Source organism: Grampus griseus (genome assembly GCF_964374135.1).
Source record: "Grampus griseus genome assembly, chromosome: 20".
Taxonomy (NCBI): domain Eukaryota; kingdom Metazoa; phylum Chordata; class Mammalia; order Artiodactyla; family Delphinidae; genus Grampus; species Grampus griseus.
This window is the reverse complement of record NC_139014.1, coordinates 30547611-30566714: the sequence shown is the minus strand read 5'-3', so window position 1 is coordinate 30566714 and position 19104 is coordinate 30547611. Positions and strand designations below refer to the sequence as shown.

At 54.9% G+C, this 19104-nt stretch overlaps 1 protein-coding gene across 2 annotated transcripts in view; it reads right to left on the bottom strand.

Moving 5' to 3' along the window:
* Nucleotides 1-19104, bottom strand: part of CUEDC1 (CUE domain containing 1) — a 76674-nt gene that overhangs the window by 18051 nt on the left and 39519 nt on the right. For both annotated transcript variants that reach the window (XM_082678314.1, XM_082678315.1), the window contains one exon: nucleotides 2325-2888. In XM_082678314.1, coding sequence (XP_082534440.1) covers nucleotides 2325-2657 — 333 coding nt within the window. In that variant the 5' untranslated portion in view covers nucleotides 2658-2888. The remainder of the gene's footprint in view (nucleotides 1-2324; nucleotides 2889-19104) is intronic.

Below are 19104 nucleotides of genomic sequence, written 5' to 3'. Positions count from 1 at the left end.
TCAGAGGCTCCTGGAGCAGAATGAGGAAACGCCAAGGAGGCAGACAGCAGGCCAGGCACGCTCCGGAAAGGCTGATCCCCAGTCTCCAGGGAGAAGTAACCCCAGCCATGGCTCTGGACTCCGCCCCCGCCCCGCCCCCGCCCCGCCCCCACCAGCCACCGTGAGGCTGTTCCCCCTCCCCCACCAGCCACCGTGAGGCTGTTCCCCCTCCCCCACCAGCCACCGCGAGGCTGTTCTGGCTCTAAAGGTGCGGAAGGTTTTGGTTCTGTGGCTTCCTGGCTTAACTCCATGTGGGTGATGGGTGCCTGCCAGGTGCTCTGGGGGCCAAGGTCTGGGCCATTTATCTGACAGGAGATACTTCTCTGTGGCAAGGATACCCCTCGGGCCAGCCCACCATCCATCAGCCCCCAGAGAGGGGGCTTTTTCAGTCAGCAGTTATTGTCATCCCAGCTGCTGCTCATAAATTTTCCGCAGCACTTTCCGCTGGCTCAGGAACCGCCTGCCGATGGGCCCACGCAGAGCTCCAAAGATGGGGGGTTGGGGAAACAGCCAAGGAGGGGTGCTGAGAAGGGCTCAATCCGGAAAGCAAGATTCTTGGGAAAACAGAAGCGCACACAGTGCAGGCCCATCTAGGGCATCAGGCAAGCTTTGCGGAGGGTCACGGGGCTGTGGGTGCCATGAACAGAGAAGGAAATATGATCCTACCTGCCAGACTGTCAGAACAAATGAGACTGTGGAAGGGGGTCAGCGTTTGCAGAGAACTTTCCTTCCAGCTCACACTTAAAGGATGTACCTGCACACACATACACACACCTCCCTTTCACAAAGAAGATCTGGTTTTTCCAAAACTCCCTCCACTGGCTAATCCAGGCAGAGCCAGGGAGTGCTCTCCCGGGGAAAGAGACTAAAGAAAGCTGCGCAAAGACAGCAGCAACATTCATTCATTCAACAAACACTCCCCGAGTGCCTGCTATGTGCAGTGACTGTCCCGGGTGCTGCGCGTGACACAGGGATGAGCCAGATGCCGTTGCCCACAGGGCTTCTCCTCCATCCGGAGAGAGAACTCCCAGGCAGCAGCCCTAGAGGAGGAAGAGCAAGCGGGCTTTGCCCTACAGGATGCCTCTGATGAAGGGAGAAGAGCCACCTGCAGGGCTGTGTTGAGAAGGACTCTGAGGCCACATCTGGGTCTAGGTTTCCCACTGTAAACGGGGGTAATAATAACGCCACTTCACAAAGTTTATGAGATTCGAAGAGATGATCACCTAAAGCATGTAGGATGGTGCCTGGCCCAGGCTGGGACTCAGTGAAGAGCAGAGCTGAATCCGATCTGCTGGGTCCTTCCGTCCTATCCATGGCTGCATGTCCCAGATGCCCCTGTGGGCAGTGACCCTCTTGTTGAAAGACTCTGAGTGCCCCTTCTTCACCCAGCACTGCACGTCCTGCTGAGACTAGGGGCTCAGACATCTACTGAGCTCTTGGAGGGGCCGAGGAGGCCTGGTCACACCCAGCAAGTGGGTCTTGATGCAGTGGGGCGGTCCCTTCGCCCTCAGCCACCTTCCTGGAGAGAGGAGGGAACTGCTTGGGTATCGCTCGCGCCTCGGTCAGAGGAACTGAACTTGCAAGCTCTCCTCCACGGGTCCCTACGCTCCAGAACACACCACACTCCTTCTCAACCGCAAGGCCTCCTGGTCTCTGCGCACTCTAGGATCCTCACAGAAGGTCCTGCTGCCAGATCCCTAACATTCCTGCTCTATTTCACCTCCGAGCCTTTGCACAAGCTGTCCCCTCTGCCCACACACCTTTCCCTCACTCTTCACTCTTCCTCTGGGAAGCCATCCCTTCCTCTCTGTTGCTTCCATTTCTCCCATCCTAGCACTCACCCCTCCGGGCTGCCATTGCCTGACACCTGCCTCTAGTCCTCTCTGGACTGTGAACTCTGTGGGGACAGAAACTCTGACTTGGCCTTAGCAGGTACCTGGAGGTTCAAAAAATACAGACCAGACAGCTCCAGCCCGGAAGTGGGGTTCGGGACGTTGGGGTGGGGGCTAGATGTCTACATTTTGAACAGGCTCCTTCATTCTGATGACCCCTGACCCAGGGTCTAGTACCGTGCCTGGCACAGCCCTGGAGTAGTGCTCAGTGTTTGTTTAGTGACCGCATGAATTTTGCCCATAAAATAAGGCCACGGGCTGACTTGGGTACGTTTCCCTGGGAGAAATAAGGCTGCTTGCTAGGTAGAACCCAGACAGGAGTATAACCCAAGTCCTCTAACAGGTTCAAACAGTTGTTGGAGCTCCTGGGAATTATCGGGGCCGTGCCCCTACCTCCGGGGGGATGCTGTCCTCCGAGTCCGAGCTGTCCTCGTAGACGCTGCCGCCACCCGCCTCCAGGTTCATCTGCAGCAGCTGGTCGATGGTGGCGTCCACGGCGCCGCTGTTGGCACGCAGCACGCACTCGATGATGTCGTAATCCATGTTGGGGAACATGGTCTTGAAGTCGTCCATGGCCTGGTTGAACTCGAGGCGGCGCACCTGGCGGGCGGGCCGGCTGTTGTTGAGCTCCTGCGAGGCGGCCGCGCTGCCCCCAGCCCCGCGCGCCGCCGCCGAGCCGCCGCCCCCGCCGCCGCCCCCGCCGCTCCGGCGGAACAGGCTGGTCATCTTGCCGAGCCGCTGGGGGAAAATGTTTCCCGCCGGCGCCGAGCCCCTTCCCCCGGGTCCCTGCGCCGTCGCCGCTCGCTCGGCGGCTTCTGGAAGCTCAGTCCCGCGACGGGCGGGGTCCCCGGGTCAGGAGACAAGGGCGCGGCATCCGGGCCTGGGCCGTGCGGGGCTGGGCGGCTGGTCATCCACACCCCGGGAGCATCCTGGGTCCGGCTCCACGGACCATCCCACCTGAAACCGAGGGAGACAAGAGTCAGGGGCAGAATGCAACGAACTCGGCGACCCCCGCCAAGCCCACGGGAGAACAGCTTCTTTCTGCTTTCTCTCCAGCTGCAGTAAACAGCCACAGCTCTTTACCAGTTAGCAAGGGCTTACATCCTGACACCACTGTGAGGTAGGTGCTATCATCCCCCTTATGCAGAGGCACAGACCTGAGAAAGTGCAGGAGGCGGGGATTTGAACCCAGCACTATGGCCCCTGAGCCACTGGTCTCAACCACTACACACACTGCCAAGGACTCCTAGAGACTTGACTGGGGCAGGAGGGGCTCTGTATAGGCAATGTCCTCTCCCTCTGGTCTCCAGCCCATCCAGTCTCTGCTTTCCTTAGCTCCCTCACCTCAGGGCCCCACCATCATGGCATCCACTTGTGCAGAGCTCCAGTAAATCTGCAACAGAACGCAGTGCAGCCCACTCAGAACCAGGCCTGTAAATCACTTCCAAGGTAGCACTTCTGCTAGTGCAGGTAACTGAGAGTTGAATGTGTCCAAAAACATCAAGTTCTGACTTTCTCTTGCTTATCCCAGCATGTACGGTAATTTTGCTAAGTGTAGAAAAGTGGCAGCTTTATTTTCAGGGACTGTTCCAGCACAGGATATTCTTAAGTCCTTTTCTAGTACTGGGGGTCATCATCTTAACAGATGATAGAGAAGAGCTGGTGTGAGCCAATCAGCACGATCTTCCTTGCCATGATCTCCACAGTTAACTGATGATGAAAGGAAGACCAGACCAGACCAGACCGTGTGGAAGGTGCAGTGGAAGCGCCCTCCCTCACCCTGAGGCCGGAAGACACATCACTACCACTGATTCCTTCTGTCCCTAAAGGTTAGTCCCCTCACAGGTAAAAATGGGGCTTCATACTGTCCCCCACTGCCTTCCAGTGCCACCATGCTGAGATTCTTATCTCCTTCAAACCTCCACCTCCTTCGAGGGACGTGGAAATTGTCCGGGGCTTATGCTCTGGGGCTTGCTGGGTGGGTGTCTGCCTAGTCCCAGGGAGGCGGGCTGTGTTCAAGAGCAGGAAACTAGAAGCACATGGGCCCCATGCAGCCTCCGGACACTGATGTTACAGAACTATAATCCCCTCCCACCGCCAGAGAAAACCTCTTAACACTGGAATATCTACATGCAGATACATTTTTCTATGCACATACTACCATAAGTATGAATTCATTTTACTGAAATGTGATCAGACCATAAATTCTACTATGCAACTTCCTTTTTTCCACTTAATGATTGATTGTAGCCATCTTCTCATGTCAGAACATAGAGATCTCCTTCATGATCTTTAATGCCTGAGTAGTATTCTGATGACTGGGTGAAGTATGACTTGTTATCCAACCTCCTCCACCCCATCGCTTCCCAGACGAGCGAGTCACAGCTCAGAGAGGCCAAAGCCAGTGCACAAGGAAGCCCAGAGGAGAGACCTCAAAGGATCTGTCCAAGAAACGTGTTATGAGGATGAACACAGGAGGGGAGTCAAGTGTGACGTGGCCTCCCACAGCTGGCTTTGGACACCCCAACTCCCCTCACCCACACCTTCCACCCGCCCTGACACACTGTAAGGTCAGAGGATGCTGCCAAAACACCCTCCAAAGTGGGGCTCCACCCTGGTGTCTACCTTTGTCCTGAGTTCTGGAAACTTGCCCTGAGGCTTCTAACAAGGGCCTCAGGGCCAGGAGGCCCCAGAAGCCGGGCCCTGGGCTGCAATCTGCTGTCCTGGTGTCGTCACACACGGGGGTCAGTGCCTTGTGCTAACGCGTCTGGAGTCGGCCACCTTCACCACCTTCGCCCTCCGCCTCGAGTAATTTCATAAGAGAGATTGAGGGACCTGGCTCTCACTTTGCCAAGGGCAGCCCCTTGGAGAAAGAGGCCGGGACCTGATCCCCCCCTGACAGAGGAAGAAGAAAGATGATGGGGTCCACGTTTTCCCCATTAACAGCCCTCTTTACAGGTCCCTTGGGCTCCGGGCCTGAGTGTCGGGAAGCCCCCAAGAAACCTTCTTGCCCTCCTACCATTTAAGTAAGTGCCCTGATTCAGCCCCAGGCGGCAACTCCCGCTCTGCCGCTCCAGCTGTGGGACCTGGTACCCGTCCCCTGTCCTCTCTGTGCCCAATCCCTCACCTACACGAACGGGGCTTCCATGAGAATTAAACAGGATAATCCTCAGCACGGTGCCTGGAACGTGGTTAGCTGCGTGACTGTTGTCGCCGCTGCCCCACAAGGCCAGCAGAGAGCCAGGGGCCGTTGGTATCCAGCCAAGCTGCTCCTGGAGTGGATGGGGCGGGGGATTCTAGGCGATCCTTCCCCAGCATCTGGATATCAACCCCCCGAAATTCTGTCAGCCCTCGGGAAGGAGATACCGATCCTCACAGCCCCAGGGGAGGCTGGGCTGCAGCAGCTGCTTCCATTTACCCCAGGTGCAAAGCCTTGAAAAAGAGCACGTTGTGTGTCTGCCGCGACATGAAAACGGCCGACAACGCTACAGCCTGCTGCACATTACAGATGAAGAGCCGAGACCCAGGACCAGAGGAGCTGCCCAGGACACAGAGCAGGAGCGGTAAAGCCTTGACTTTTCCATCAGAGAGCGTTTCTGTGGATGAGGAGAAAGCGGCTCAGAAACAGTAATGGGAAACAGGATTCAGTGTAGAGAAATGCTATTTTCATAGGACTCTGCAAGGACCCACGGACTCCCAGAGCCAGGCTGCCTACAATTAACACCAGGAGGGGTCGCTGTGAGGGCCCCCACTTCTCAGAGGACCATCTCCCCAGCCCTCGCTGAGCTCAGGTGCAGAGGCTGAGGCCAGGGCTGAGGTTTGGCCAGCGTGGCTGGGAGCATGGAGAAGGACTGTCCTCAGGGTCAGAGTCATCCGTGCCAGGCTGCCTTCTACAACCGGCACAGCTCAAATGAAAAAAAATTTTAAACACATGAAAAAATGAAGTAGGCAGCTTAGGTGTACAAGCTTGTGCCAGGCGCTTTCACATTTAATCTTTTTTTTTTTACAACTCCAGAGACAGATGTTATTGTCCCCACTTTATAGCTGTGGAAACCAGTTCAGAGAAGTTAGGTAACTTGTACAAAGTCACACAGCTAGTGTGTAGAGAAGCCAGAATTAGGAACCCATTTCCTAAGAGGCAAAAATGCCAAGTCAGGCTTGCAGGGCTAGGAGCGGAGGAACCTCAGAAAGGCTCAGGAGACGGCACAGCCTGGCTGACATTCCAGCAGAGGAAATGTGACCCAGACAGCACTGGCGGAGGGAGGGCAGGGAGGGGGTCTGTTGGCTCTGCCCCAGAACTGGCTCTGTGACCTTGGGGAAATCACTCCTCCGCCTCTCTGAACCCTGGCTGCTGGGCACTGGCAGGGAAACAGAGGGAGATAACCCCTGACTTCTGAAAAAGGAAGTGAATCTAACCTGCTGAGCCCATTAGACCTCTTGGAGGCAGACTCAGAGGCTCTCCTGAATTCACAGGTTGTTAGCAACCTGGGGATTGGGAAGCAGAAACCCCATACCTGTCCTCCCCCAGGTCCCAGGGAGCCAGGCCTTCCGCCTCCCCAGAAAGGAATCCAGGCCTGGCAGGGGCGGCAGACAGCCAAGCTTCCCTCCAAGCGTGTGTAGACAGCCAAGGCCTGAGTCACTCCCGGCCTGGCCCAGGGAGGTGGGCCAGCTGCCCAAGTCGGAGAGTCATTCTCCCGACTTTGCCCAAGGTCATCCCAGCCAGTCTCCTGCAGGGCCAGGTAGGGCCCACATAGGGGATGTGAGAGCCCAGGAGCCAGAATGGATTCCCATTCTGCCTGTGCCTGGTAAGGCTGTGTGACTTGGAGAAATTATTTCATTTCTCTGAACCTCAGCTTCCTCATCTGTCAAAGTTGGGATCATACCTACGTGGAAGGGGTGTTGTGATAGAATTTATACGGGTGCCTCAGCATAGGAAGCACCCAACGAGACAGGTTGGTGCGACCTCCGGCCCGGGTCTTGGCCCTTTTCCTGAGCTATACTCAAACCTTGAGTGATCTTATCCAGTCCCACAGCTTTGATACTGTCTACACGCCGAATATTGGCTCCCACATGTCTCTCGCCCTGAGGTCTCCCGGGAACGCGCCCTTGAACTCCACACTTGCACAGCCGACCCGCTGCCTCCACGTGGATGTCCAACAGCAGCTCCAACGTAACTTATCAGGCGGATGAGTAAAGAAGGGAAGGAAAGAAGTTGGAGTGCAGCAACTGTGGGTTCCCTTCCCCTCTCTTCCTTCTCCGGCTCATATCAACGGTGGGGACGGGGTGCTTTCTCCATTTCCAAAGCCCTGTCTTCTCTGCATTCTCATTCAGTCCTCACAACAAACCTATCATTTATACAGGGTGTGCATTATTACCCCACTTCACAGACGAAGCGACCAAGGCCAAGGCTGCTCAGTGACACGGTCAAGGTGCCTGAGCCCTCTGCCGCCTGGCCTGAGGGCCTCCTCCCTGGCACACAAGGCTGGTCTGTTGGTCTTCTTTCCAAGCCAGCGACAGCTCCAGCGGGCAGGAGCTCGACCCCCTCCAACACCTGAATTGATACTCTGCTGCCTCCCAGGAGGACCAGGACTCAACCCCAGAAGGTGGGGATTAGAAGAGGAGGCCTCAGGAGGAGGTATGGGGCTGGGAGGCCAGAGGTCCCAGTTGCCAACACTTTTCTGCACACCCCCCCCATTCTTCTGAAGTGACTACCCGAGGCCAGCTGTGTCGCTGCACACCCCTGGCTCCCTCCTCTAAAAACTCCCAGGGACAGACCGGATCTTGTGATCTATCTGTAACTGCTGTGATCACAGCCTGCAGAGGGACTCGCTGTCCCTTCTTGCATAAGATCTGGGCCCAGCCCAATGGCACTACCATTCCAGGCCACTAGGTGGTGTCCCAGGGCTCAGGCCACAGCTGCTCCCAGGAAAGGGCATACAGATCAGCTTCTCTCCAAGAACTCAAAAATCAGCCCCACCCCCGACTCTCGGGCTGACTAAAAGGAAGAGGAGCCACCCAGCCACTCCAGGGATCTTAGAATCCAAGACTGGAAGAGTTTCAAAATAATTTATTCCCAAGGTGCGAAATACAAGGCGCACACGCCACTTATTTATATCCTGTGTCCTTGGCAGACATCACTAATCCATCTAGGTATTGTCCTATGGAACCCACACAGCCTCAGAAGCCTTTTCAACTCAGCCCTCTGGGCAAGTCACTACCAAGTGATTAGAACTGGCAAGCAAGATACACCCTGCTTGCCAGCCCTTTCATTTCCCGTATGAGAAGACCAGGCCCAGGCTTATTTTGTCTCATTAGGAATCTGGGCTGCAAAAGCCAGCAGGGCCAGAATGAGGTCATATGACCCCTGGGATGCTTGTGTAACCATGGTTAAGTCCTGGGGAAACCTCAAGTGGGTAATGGCAGTGTTAATGGAGAAGCCGCTGGGCCTGGGGCAGCTGCATCCTTGTCCAATTGTCACCTCAGACGTGATGGGGGCAGGGCACAGGGATGTCTGCCTGAGCTTCTTGGCTTATGAGCTAGAGAGGCCCCAAAAGGGGAGAAAGGAGGGCGGGACAAGAGACAGAGAGAGGCTGTCAGGGTCTGTGTGTGTGTGTGTCCGAGTGTGTAAGTGTGTGTGTATGCGCGTGAGCACCCGGCGGGGGAGGGGGGGCGGGGGCAGCCCTGACAGAGGCGCCTTGTCCTCCGGTCCCTGCACAGTCTTGTTTTCTTCCCAAGCTATTAATGTCACTGCAGCTTCAAACGCCCGGTGACCTTTAAATGCTGAGCCTCCTGCTCCAGACCAAGGCGCGGAAAGGGCTTAATGGAAACTCAAACGGCCACAGCTGCTGGGGCCGCAACAAAGCCAGCCTCATTCATTCCCGAGGCACCGGGAGCTGCTGGGCAGCCACACCTGTGCCCACCCCCCGGGGAAGGGGGTGTCAGGAAGGGCAGAGAGGACCCTCGGGCACGGCCATTGGGAAAAGGAGGCCTTATTGGACCTAAGAGAAGAGGAGGAGGAAGAGAGGGAGAGGCAGACTCAGTTCTGCCATGCCCGGCTGTGTGACCTTGAGTTAGCCACTTACCTCTCTGGGCCATCCCCCATCAATTAGTCCAATCTAAGGCTGGGGCAGGAAAGAAATCCACCTACCCCAGTAATATCTTTTAAAAATCTATACGAGAAAAAAAACAAAAAAAGATGTTTTCTTTCCTAATTTTTCTCTCTCTTGCTTCAACTTCTGTGGGCAGGTCTATAGCTGATGGGGGCTGTTGTGTATGGACTAGGGCAAGAGGTTTCAAAGGAAGTTAATAAGGTCCCTACCCTATGAAAGGACTGGCCCCAGAGCTTCAGTTCTAAGGACACCATTGTTCATCTTTGTTCCTGAGGCCCAGACATTGGGCTTGGTTGCTGTAAAAGGGCTGAGAAGTCAGCTCTGCCTTCCAGTTGAAAAGATCCAAGATGAAGCTCCTCAGGCATGAATAACATGTCATTTGTTCGGCTCATCTTGGTAGAATGACGGTAATAATAGCAATAATGATAACATAACACTTATCGCCTGCTTCTTTATGTACCAACCACTATTCCAAGTCCCTTATGCCTGTTAATAACTCTTTTCATCCTCTCTACAGCCCTAAGAGGTACATATTACCAATGCTATTTCCACTTTATAGATAGAAAAATGAGGCACAGAGGAGTCGAGGAATTTGTTCAAGGTCACACAGCTAAGTGGCCAAACTGATCTGACTCCAGACCTGGCACTCTTAATCCGTCAGGCCTGACCCCCTTTCTGCATTCCCGAGGCTGAGCACGGAGTCAGGCACACAGCAAGAACTCAGTAACTGTGAACTGAATTGACTCCTAATGGGGCAGAGTTGCCCCTGGAGAGGCTGGGGGTACCTGGTGCTCATGTCCAGGGAAGAAGGGAGGAGGAAGGAGTCCAGGCAAAGCCTACCAGAAGGAAAGACAGAACCATGGCAGTTTCCTTACAAATCCCTTTTCTCTACTCCACCAAGGTTGTCAGTTGCCTGGGCAACCAACTGTTTTCCATCTCTACCTGAACTGGTTGGGACTATTTCCACAACAATCCGTCTCTCCATCAACAAGCGTTACCAGCTCGGCCAAGACACTCAACCCAGGCGCCTGGGAGGAGATCAGACTTCAGTTGACAGAGGGGAAGCTGCTCCCCGCTGCCCCACCCAGGGACTGCAGCCTTGCGGAGCGCCTCTGGGCTGGCAGGAATGTGTTTGTACCTGGGACCAAGTGCAATGGCCCAAACTGGGAGAAGAGGGCACTGGCAGCTCAGGTGCCAGGCAGTGAAGCTGGGCTGGCTCCAGGCATGAGCTCTTGCTGGCCCAGTTCCAGCTCCTCGGGAAAGAGGGGCCAGCTGCCCCTCCCCGGGCATGTCCTTCAGGCGGTTAAGCTGAAGGCCCCTCCACAGGCTGGGCCTGCATGGTCTGATGCTGAGCCCTGAAGTCTGGGCAGGAGATGTCTCTGGGCCCCTGGGACAGGTGGTCAGTCAGTGATGCCACATAATTCAGTATCTGAGCATGCCCAGGGAGTCCAGGCCAAGGAACCAAGATTAGGGAGGGGTGCTCAGAGCAGAGGAGGGTCCTGGGAACTGAAGTCCCAACTCCTGTCCCCTTACCCCACACTAGCACACACTTTGCACCCACCCACTGATCCATGAATTCCACTTCTATGGAATTCATATAACACATTTGATGGAACACTATACAGTGGTAAACAAAAATAAGGCATCTCTGTATGTCTCTATGCCCAAGACCTATTGCTTAGGGGAACAATGCAAGGCACAGAAAAGTAAGTATAGTCTCTATACTATAGTGCATTAGGGTATGCGTATGTCTACATATGGAGAGGGTGAGGGAAAGGGCTCTGAAAGGATTCATAAGAAACTGATACTATAGGCTTCCACTGGGGAGAATTAGGTCATAAGAGACAGATCAAGAAAACTTTTCTCTGTAAATCCTTTGGTACCTTTTAAATTTTGATTCATGTTCATTAATTTTAAAATTATAAAATAAGCAGATAACCTACAAAGAATATCAAAATGATAGCTCTGCCAGTGATTTTCTGTTCTCTTTGCATATGCATATTATCTACAATTGACATGAATTACTTTTTAATAATAGTCATAGCAAATATCTATGAGCACATACTGTGTGCCACACACTTTCTAAACACGTGGCATGCATCATCTCATCAAAGCCACCCCACAGTAAAGCAATTATACCCATTTTACAGATGAGGAAACTAAGACTCAGAGAGTGTAAAGAGCTTACGTAGGGTCACACAGTCAGTGACAGAGCCAAAATGTGAATGCAAACAATCTGTCCCCAGAGTCCATGCTCTTCTCAACCTCCGTCTTACACTGTTCTCTGATTTTAAAAAAACCAAGTCAAACCAAACCAAGAACAACTGAATGATGACAGAAAGAAATCTTAAAAGCACAGAGCCTCCAGGGCTTTAAAACTTTTGTGATCCTTCGAATCCCAACTCCATCCCTCCTACCCGGACTATCTGGGCAAGCCCTCCCTGGCCAGAGCCTCAGCCTCAGGGCCAGGGCCCCACCTATCTCCTGGGAGGGTTGCAGGGTACACAGAGATTCCCGGTGGGCAAGGTGATGGCTGAGGCCACAGCTGTTTCAGGGGTCAGACCACAGTGTGGAGGGCCCACCGGAGCAGCGCAGTGGGGCGGGGTCTAGCCAGGAAGCTCCCCGTGGAGGGGAAACCACAAGTTGGTTTTTACCGGCGCTGTGTCTGGGGTAGGAGCGCAGCGGTTAAGGATGGGCTTGAGCTCAGGGCTAACCCCGGCTTCCATCCCGATCACTGCTGCTTGGGTGAGTGGAACATCTCTGAGTGCGTTTCCTCATGTGTAGAACAGGGACACCTGTATGTCCTCAGACAGGTTCCTGAGGGGGATCACGTTCTCTCAGTCGGGGCAGCCGTCAGTAAGACTGTCTGTGTCTAGAGCCTGGCCCAGGAGTCAGGCCTGGGGTTATGATCTTTTTTTTTTTTGGCTGCGTTGGGTCTTTGTTGCTGCGCGTGGGCTTTCTCTAGTTGCGGCGAGTGGGGGCTACTCTTTGTTGTGGTGCACTGGCTTCTCATTGGATGGCTTCTCTTGTTGCACGGGCTCTAGAGCACAGGCTCAGTAGTTGTGGTGCACGGGCTTAGTTGCTCCGCGGCATGTGGGATCTTCCTGGACCAGGGCTCGAACCCGTGTCCCCTGCATTGGCAGGTGGATTCTTAACCACTGTGCTACCAGGGAAGCCCCTGGGGTTATGATCTTGAATCCAGCCCTGAGTGGGGAGAGTATGCAGCATTAAGGCTCTTCTCAGGTGCCTCCAGGACCTCAGGCTGGGGTGCTCTGGGACCCCTGCGTGGAGCTGCCGCTGCTGCTGGGGGCTGGGCTGGTTTGACAGGGGCCTGCCCCCAGGGAGGGGTTCCGGGCTGTGCAGCAGGAGCACAGGCACACAGAGGGCCCTTCTCCGAAGTGCTTCCTATAGCAGCTGGGGAATGCAGGTCCCGGGCTGGGGAGCAGGGGCTTGGGGAGGGGCCCAGCTTCAAACAGCAGGAGGCAGCTGCAGCCCGAGGGCCACCACCCCTCGCAGGCAGGCAGCCGGGACACCATCAGAAATTCCGCCCCGCCCAGACAGCAGATGGGACTGTTCAGAGCCACTTACCAGGCCCGCGCTACTCTCCCCAACCGCAGGCTGCTCGCTCCCCCGCGCCCCTCCTCTGCCACCGCTGGGTTAGGTATCCCTCCCCACCTGTGGCCCTCCCTCACCCACACTGCTCAACTCCAGTACCCACGTGCCCACACATGCCCTCAGGAAGAAACCCCATGCTCTCCCTGCCAGATGGTGTGTGTTGCCTGAGGTCAGAGCTCAGTGGCCACAGAGCTGGGATCTGAACCCAGATTGTGGCCTCCCGGGCCAGCGCCCTGTCCCCGTGTGGGCGTGCACCCCAGCGCAGCGACACACAGCTCATGCGTCTGCTTGTGCCACATACACCAGCTCCCTCCAAGCCTTCACTGCACAGGCGGGTGCCACAGATGCCTCAGGCCCTCACAGCCAGGGGCCACGCTCCCTTCCTTTAGATTTTCCTGAACCCTCCCGCCCAGCCCAGGCACTCAGTCCACTCCTCTCTTCACCCAACTTGGAAGCTGTGTTCTTCCGCCAGACTGTCCTACACACACGCTAACGTGCACTAACCGCCCCCTCAGCCTTCCCACGGCCCACCCTGCAACCCCTCCCTTCGCTAGGCTGACAGCAGGGCCAGATGAGGCCCTGGTCCCTCTCTCTCTTCCCCAAATGTGCCCAGAATGGTTTTTACAGCATCAGGTGCATCAGTAGTGAGGGGTGAGGTCAGGCTGACCTGATTTGCAGCAAATCTGGCCAGAACCAGAACCTGGAAGTGGCACACCCTGGCCCAGAAATCAGCTTTCCGGTTCCCTGCAAAACCAACTCCCAGATGGGAGTGAAGGAGGGCTGCAGGCCCGCTGGGGCTGGTAGCCCTGGCCCTCAAATCTGACAGTCAGGGGAAGGGGCAGGAGATCCTGGCGGTCCCAGAACCAGCCTGCTTTGCCTCCAGGGGGCCTCAGTCTCCATCCCTAGAAAATGGAGAGAAAGAGTCCCTGTTCAGTCTGACCTTCCCCATCACTGAAACCTCCCAGAGATGCAAGGACATGAGTTGGGGTGGGGGACGGATCAGAGCCAGAGAAAGGCACCACCAAGCTAGGTACAAACCATGGTGACACCTCTGCAGAAGGGGGTGGCTGCATCCCAGTCCCCCAGGGCTGGAAGGACCTGGACCCTTTCTTTAGCTACAGAACCAGAACCCTTGTCCTCAAATGACATCCTCAGCAGACATCCATTCCATAAAGACATAAAGCAGAGGCCTGCCCTCCCCTCCCTCCCCCAGCAATTAGCGATCAGAGAACGTGCCATTTACTGAGTGCTGGGCTGTGCTTCCCGTGCACTGTGTTAATCCTCACGATAATCTAGTACCGCAGATTATTACCTTCTACCACCATCAGAGCCATTTTACAGATAGGGACAAGGGGTCGTCATGTGTGACCTAAAGGTCGTCCAGGGCTGCACCACATCCAAATTGCATGGCCTCACAGGAAAGAAACCAGTGTGCTGTCAAGTCTTCTGACACACCAGTTTCTTGCAACCTGCTTTAAAGCCTAGGTTTAACCAGAGCTGTTTGCATCTCTGCCTGTTCCCCGCACTGCTACCGGCCTGCTCACGAGGCTCTGGGAAGAGCAAATGTGCTTTTCTATCAGTCTAAAAGCAAATGCCCTTTGCGTTATAGCAATGTATCTGAGAGGATGGTGGAGACCGCCTTCACCAGACTCCTCTGAGGGGTTTGCTAAGGACACACATTCTTCACCCCACTATGAAATCAGAATTTCCGGGGCTACAGCCTGGGAATCTGTATGTTAACAAGTTCCCCAGATCATTCGAATGTGCAGTAAAGTGTGAGGACCACTACCTTACAGAGTGATGCGGTTTGGGGCCCCAGATTCTGACTTTAGCTCCATCACTGACCAGCCAAGGGAACTTCAGCAAGTCATTTCACCGCCTGAGCCTTCAGGTACCCATCTGAAAAATGGGCAAGGAGGACTAAATGATCTTCAAGGTCCCTTTCATTCTTGGCATCCTCTGTGTGTGCCCTGAGTCCCCAGATGGTCCACAGCTGTCTGAGCTGAGTTTTGTGGACTGTTCAGTCACTGGAGCAGCTGAGGTACACTGTAGGCACACATTAAAAAGAATTCCTATCTGGCTGATTTATGGAGATCTGCAAAAATACCTTATCTCTGGCTCCAAGCCCTGAAAAAATGGCTTTTGGATTATCCATGCCACCTCCCTGCTCCCCTGAATAGCCATTTTTTTCATTCCAGCCTGAGCCAATCAGGATTCTGTAAACATTAGGCCCACACACCTGGGCTTAATCCACAGTCATCAAACAAACGCTCTGCCACTTCACCCCACAAGCCCAAACTCGCAGCCGCTCTGTCCCTCCCAGGGAAGCCGCCAGCCAGGGATGTGTGGACCCACTCCCTTCCTTCCAGTGTGGGATGGGCACGAGGGCTGGGTCGGAGAGAGCGTGTAGCTGGAATGGCCCCAGCCTACAAGTGGGTTACAAGTCACCCAGACTTAAGGGGTATGAGGCGACAATGAGGACAGTCCAGCAATTGCTGGGACCTTTCCAAAGCAGCTGGACACTCCTTAGTCCCGTATCTCCTTGAGGAGCACTGTTAAAACACGAGGTATTCAGCTAGTGCTCAAGCACTTCTTGCTGGTGGCAAACACGACTGACTCATCCTTCAAGGTTTATGAATCTTTGACAGAGGAGCTGTAGTGGTTTTCAGGCCCACAGCCCACAGACACGGGGTGAATCCGGATTCATGCTCCCTTTGTGTGGCACAAAGGGGGGAACCCATGTGCGTGTGCCAAATAACCAAAGAGGAAAGACCAACAGGAAAGGCAGGAGTGAAAACCCAGCTTCCACAGTGGGAAACATCTGTGAATTGTAGCCAAGGTCTGCTGATCCCAGCCGTTTAAAAATCCTGAAATAGATCATTCTCTCACTCTGAACGTGATGACTGCCCCCAAATGATTGTGCTTTACATGTGCACTGCACTTTACAGTTTCCAGTGCTGGGGGCGAGTTCCACAAGCCAGGCTCTAGGCTGGGCCTGTTCCCCGAGAGCAGGGGCTCAGCTGGCACCATGCTGGGCACTTCACCTCCATGGAATCCTAGCAACAGCCCTACGAGGTAGGAGGTGTTACCTTGCAGATGGGGAAGCTGAGGCACAGAGGAATTAGATACCAAGCGGCTAAGTCAGGATTCTACCCCCAAGCCCATGTTCCCAACCACTCACTGCACTGTCACCCTACTTATAATGAGGAGCCTCTGATCTCTGTATGGGGCACAGAGGGAAACTGAGGCTCCAGAAGGGTTGGGAACGTGGGGTCACCCTGGGGCAGGAGAGAAGCGGCTGCATGGATTGGCCAGGAGCAGGGAGATAGAAAAGGAGGGGGTGCAGTCCAGCTCAGAGCAGAGCAGGCCGGTCCTGCCATATGCCTCCTCTGCTACAGGGGTCCCAGGGCCAACAGGACCCTGCCAGGCTCCGGCTCCCACCCCCAGCAGGGTCCCCCTGTCCGTCCCTGGGCTCTTCAAGCTGGGTTTCCATCCCAACCACAGCGGGCAGCAGCTGAGTGAGTCGGGCCCAGCAGGAGGAAGTGGCCACACTTGAAAATCATTAACATGCAGGGCTGAGCTCAAGCCTTTGTTCTTGAGCAAGGACTGTAGCATTTCACTTTCAGGAAGGAGCTGGGAGGGTGGGGCAGGATCAGAATTGCACAACCAAATGCACAAGCTCAGACACACAGAGGTCCCACGTGGAAAGTCTGCTTAGACGGCCCCTGCGGAAAAGTACGAGCAGACCCACGGACCCTCACATACGGCGGGTCCACACAGAGAGCACAGGCCAACTCATACCCTCTGCTTTTTAAATCAGAGAGGCCTTTCAACAGGGGTAAATCAGGGTCATGTGGTCAATCGGCTTCTAAGTCAGGGACGCCAAGCAAAGGGAGGATGCAGACAGGCATAGAGGGAGGGTGGGAACTCAGGCCTCCCACCCGCCTGACCACAGCGGGAGCCCCAGGTCGGAGAGGGACAGTTCGCCCCACGTCTGGCTGGCAGGGGCAGCCCCAGCTCTGGGTGACTGTCTTCCTACATGCCCCTCTTCCCGAAACACAGCATCCCTCTTCCAACCATGTGCCCCCCACATCCACCCTGCCCATGTCTCCCAGATGCAAGGAAAGCACAGCAAACAGCCCTCACGGGCACCCCCAGCTGTGAGTGTCCAGGTGAACGTTTCAGGGCTGTAGCTCTTCCCTGAAAGAGTCACATCTCAGCCACCGGCAGTGGTGGGAAAGGCTGTGACGTGAATTAGTTAATTCTGGGACAGGGTGGATGAAGGTTGGGGAGGTGAGAGGAAGGGAAGGGAGAAAAGTCAGTCAACAAGGAGAAACCTGTTTTTAAAAATGTAATACAGGGGATTCCCTGGTGGTGCAGTGGTTGAGAATCCACCTGCCAAGGCAGGGGACACAGGTTCAAGCCCTGGTCCGGGAAGATGCCACATGCCACGGAGCAACTAAGCCCGTGCGCCACAACTACTGAGCCTGAGCTCTAGAGCCCGTGAGCCACAACTACTGAGCCCGCGCGCCTAGAGCCCGTGCTCCACAACAAGAGAAGCCACCGCAATGAGAAGCCCGCGCATCGCAATGAAGAGTAGCCCCCGCTCGCCGCAACTAGAAAAAGCCCGCGCACGGCAACGACGAACCAGCACAGCCAAAAATTAATAAATAAATTTATTTAAAAAAAATGTAATACAGGGAATTCCCTGGTGGGCCAGTGGTTAGGACTCCGAACTCTCACTGCCAACGACGCGGGTTCAGTTCCTGGTTGGGGAACCAAGATCCCACAAGTCGCGCAGCATGGCCAAAAGAAAAAAAAATGTAATACAAACAAGAATAAAACAGCTTTGAGCGAGTCCCACGGCCCTTGGAACAGGACCGTCCCTAGATCCCAGGGAACAGACCCCCTGCTCCCCTCCCCACCTCGAAGGGGTCAGTCAGAGGCTAAGGTTTTACCCTGCTCCCCTACTGCACCTCATTAGAGCTTAACCTCCAGGCCTTCAAGGAAATTGGTAGAAATGAGACCCTTGTCCTTTGTCAATTAGGCCCTCTCACACTCTTGGACAACCCCCTGTTCCCTTTGGGGGTGGCAGAGGGAAGTGGAAAGGAAAGTGGACTTGTTTAGGGAAGCTGCCGGCTCCCAGAGTTGTGGGACGTCTGGCAGGGGCAGGCCACCCACCAGGTCCAGCTCCCCCCCCTCAAAGCCCCTCTGTTTTTAAAGGGCTTTCGGGGACAGGAAGCAATAAACAGAGTCAAGCGTCCAAGATGCAGGGGCTGATTATGCAGTTTGTGGATTTTCCAGGCCTCTTTGTACTCTCCCACCAGCTGCCTGGGGCTCTGCAGAAAAAGGTGCTGGCAAAAGATAGGCTGGTCCTTGGCTTGAAAGGTGGCCTTTTGCCAGGCCTAAGCTGGGTCTGTCCAAGTGTGTGAGGGCACAGCATGCCTTGATGGTCCCACAGCCTCCTCAGAGCCCCAAAGAGAAACCCCGCCCGCCCCATGCTGTGAGAGTCTGGACTCTCTCTCTCTCCAGCTGCAGCTCACCTCTCTGCCCAGCTCTAAGTTACCTCCTCACTTCAAAGGAGGCTGACTCCCAGAATTCCCAGAGGGGAGGGTGTACCACGCCAGGCTGCAGCTGGATAAGGCCAGGTGGGTGGCCCTCCCTCACAAAACACAGCTCAGCTAGTTTAGCTACCCCAAGCGTAGAGCAACTTGGGAAAAGCTGAGACTGATGGGGAAGGTAGTTCTTGGCCACATGGCCTCCCCAGTGCCAAGGTCAGCTCTGGCAGCCGACGTGTGCAAAGCTGTGAGTGCATAGGGTTTGTGAGAATTGTCTCTCACTACCCGGGAACCGATACATGACACAAGTGCATCCACAGAACGGAGAGGCACACAGCCGAGAACTTCAGGTGCAACATGGGATGACATGGAAAAAAACCAAGCGGCAGGGCCAGGTGTCCCACTTTTGTTGAAATGTCTGAGTGTATGCTTGTATATTTGGAGAGGTACAGGGAGGGGTCCAAGTGGATACACACCAAACACTAAGTAGCAGTTGTCTAAAAGGGAGGGTTGCATCGTTACTTCATGTACCTCTGCATCCTTTGAAGTTTTGTTTTCTTTGTTGTTGTTTTTTTTGCGGTACGCGGGCCTCTCACTACTGTGGCCTCTCCCGTTGCAGAGCACAGGCTCTGGACGCGCAGGCTTAGCGGCCATGGCTCATGGGCCCAGCCGCTCCGCGGCACGTGGGATCTTCCCCGACCGGGACACGAACCTGTGTCCCCTGCATCGGCAGGTGGACTCTCAACCACTGCGCCACCAGGGAAGCCCTCCTTTGAAGTTTTTATAACAAACATGCATCGTTTTTCTAGTTGAAAGTTAAGAATTATTTTAAAAGGTACACTGCGACATAAAATGTACCGCTGCTATGGAAAACAGTTTGGTGGCGCCTCG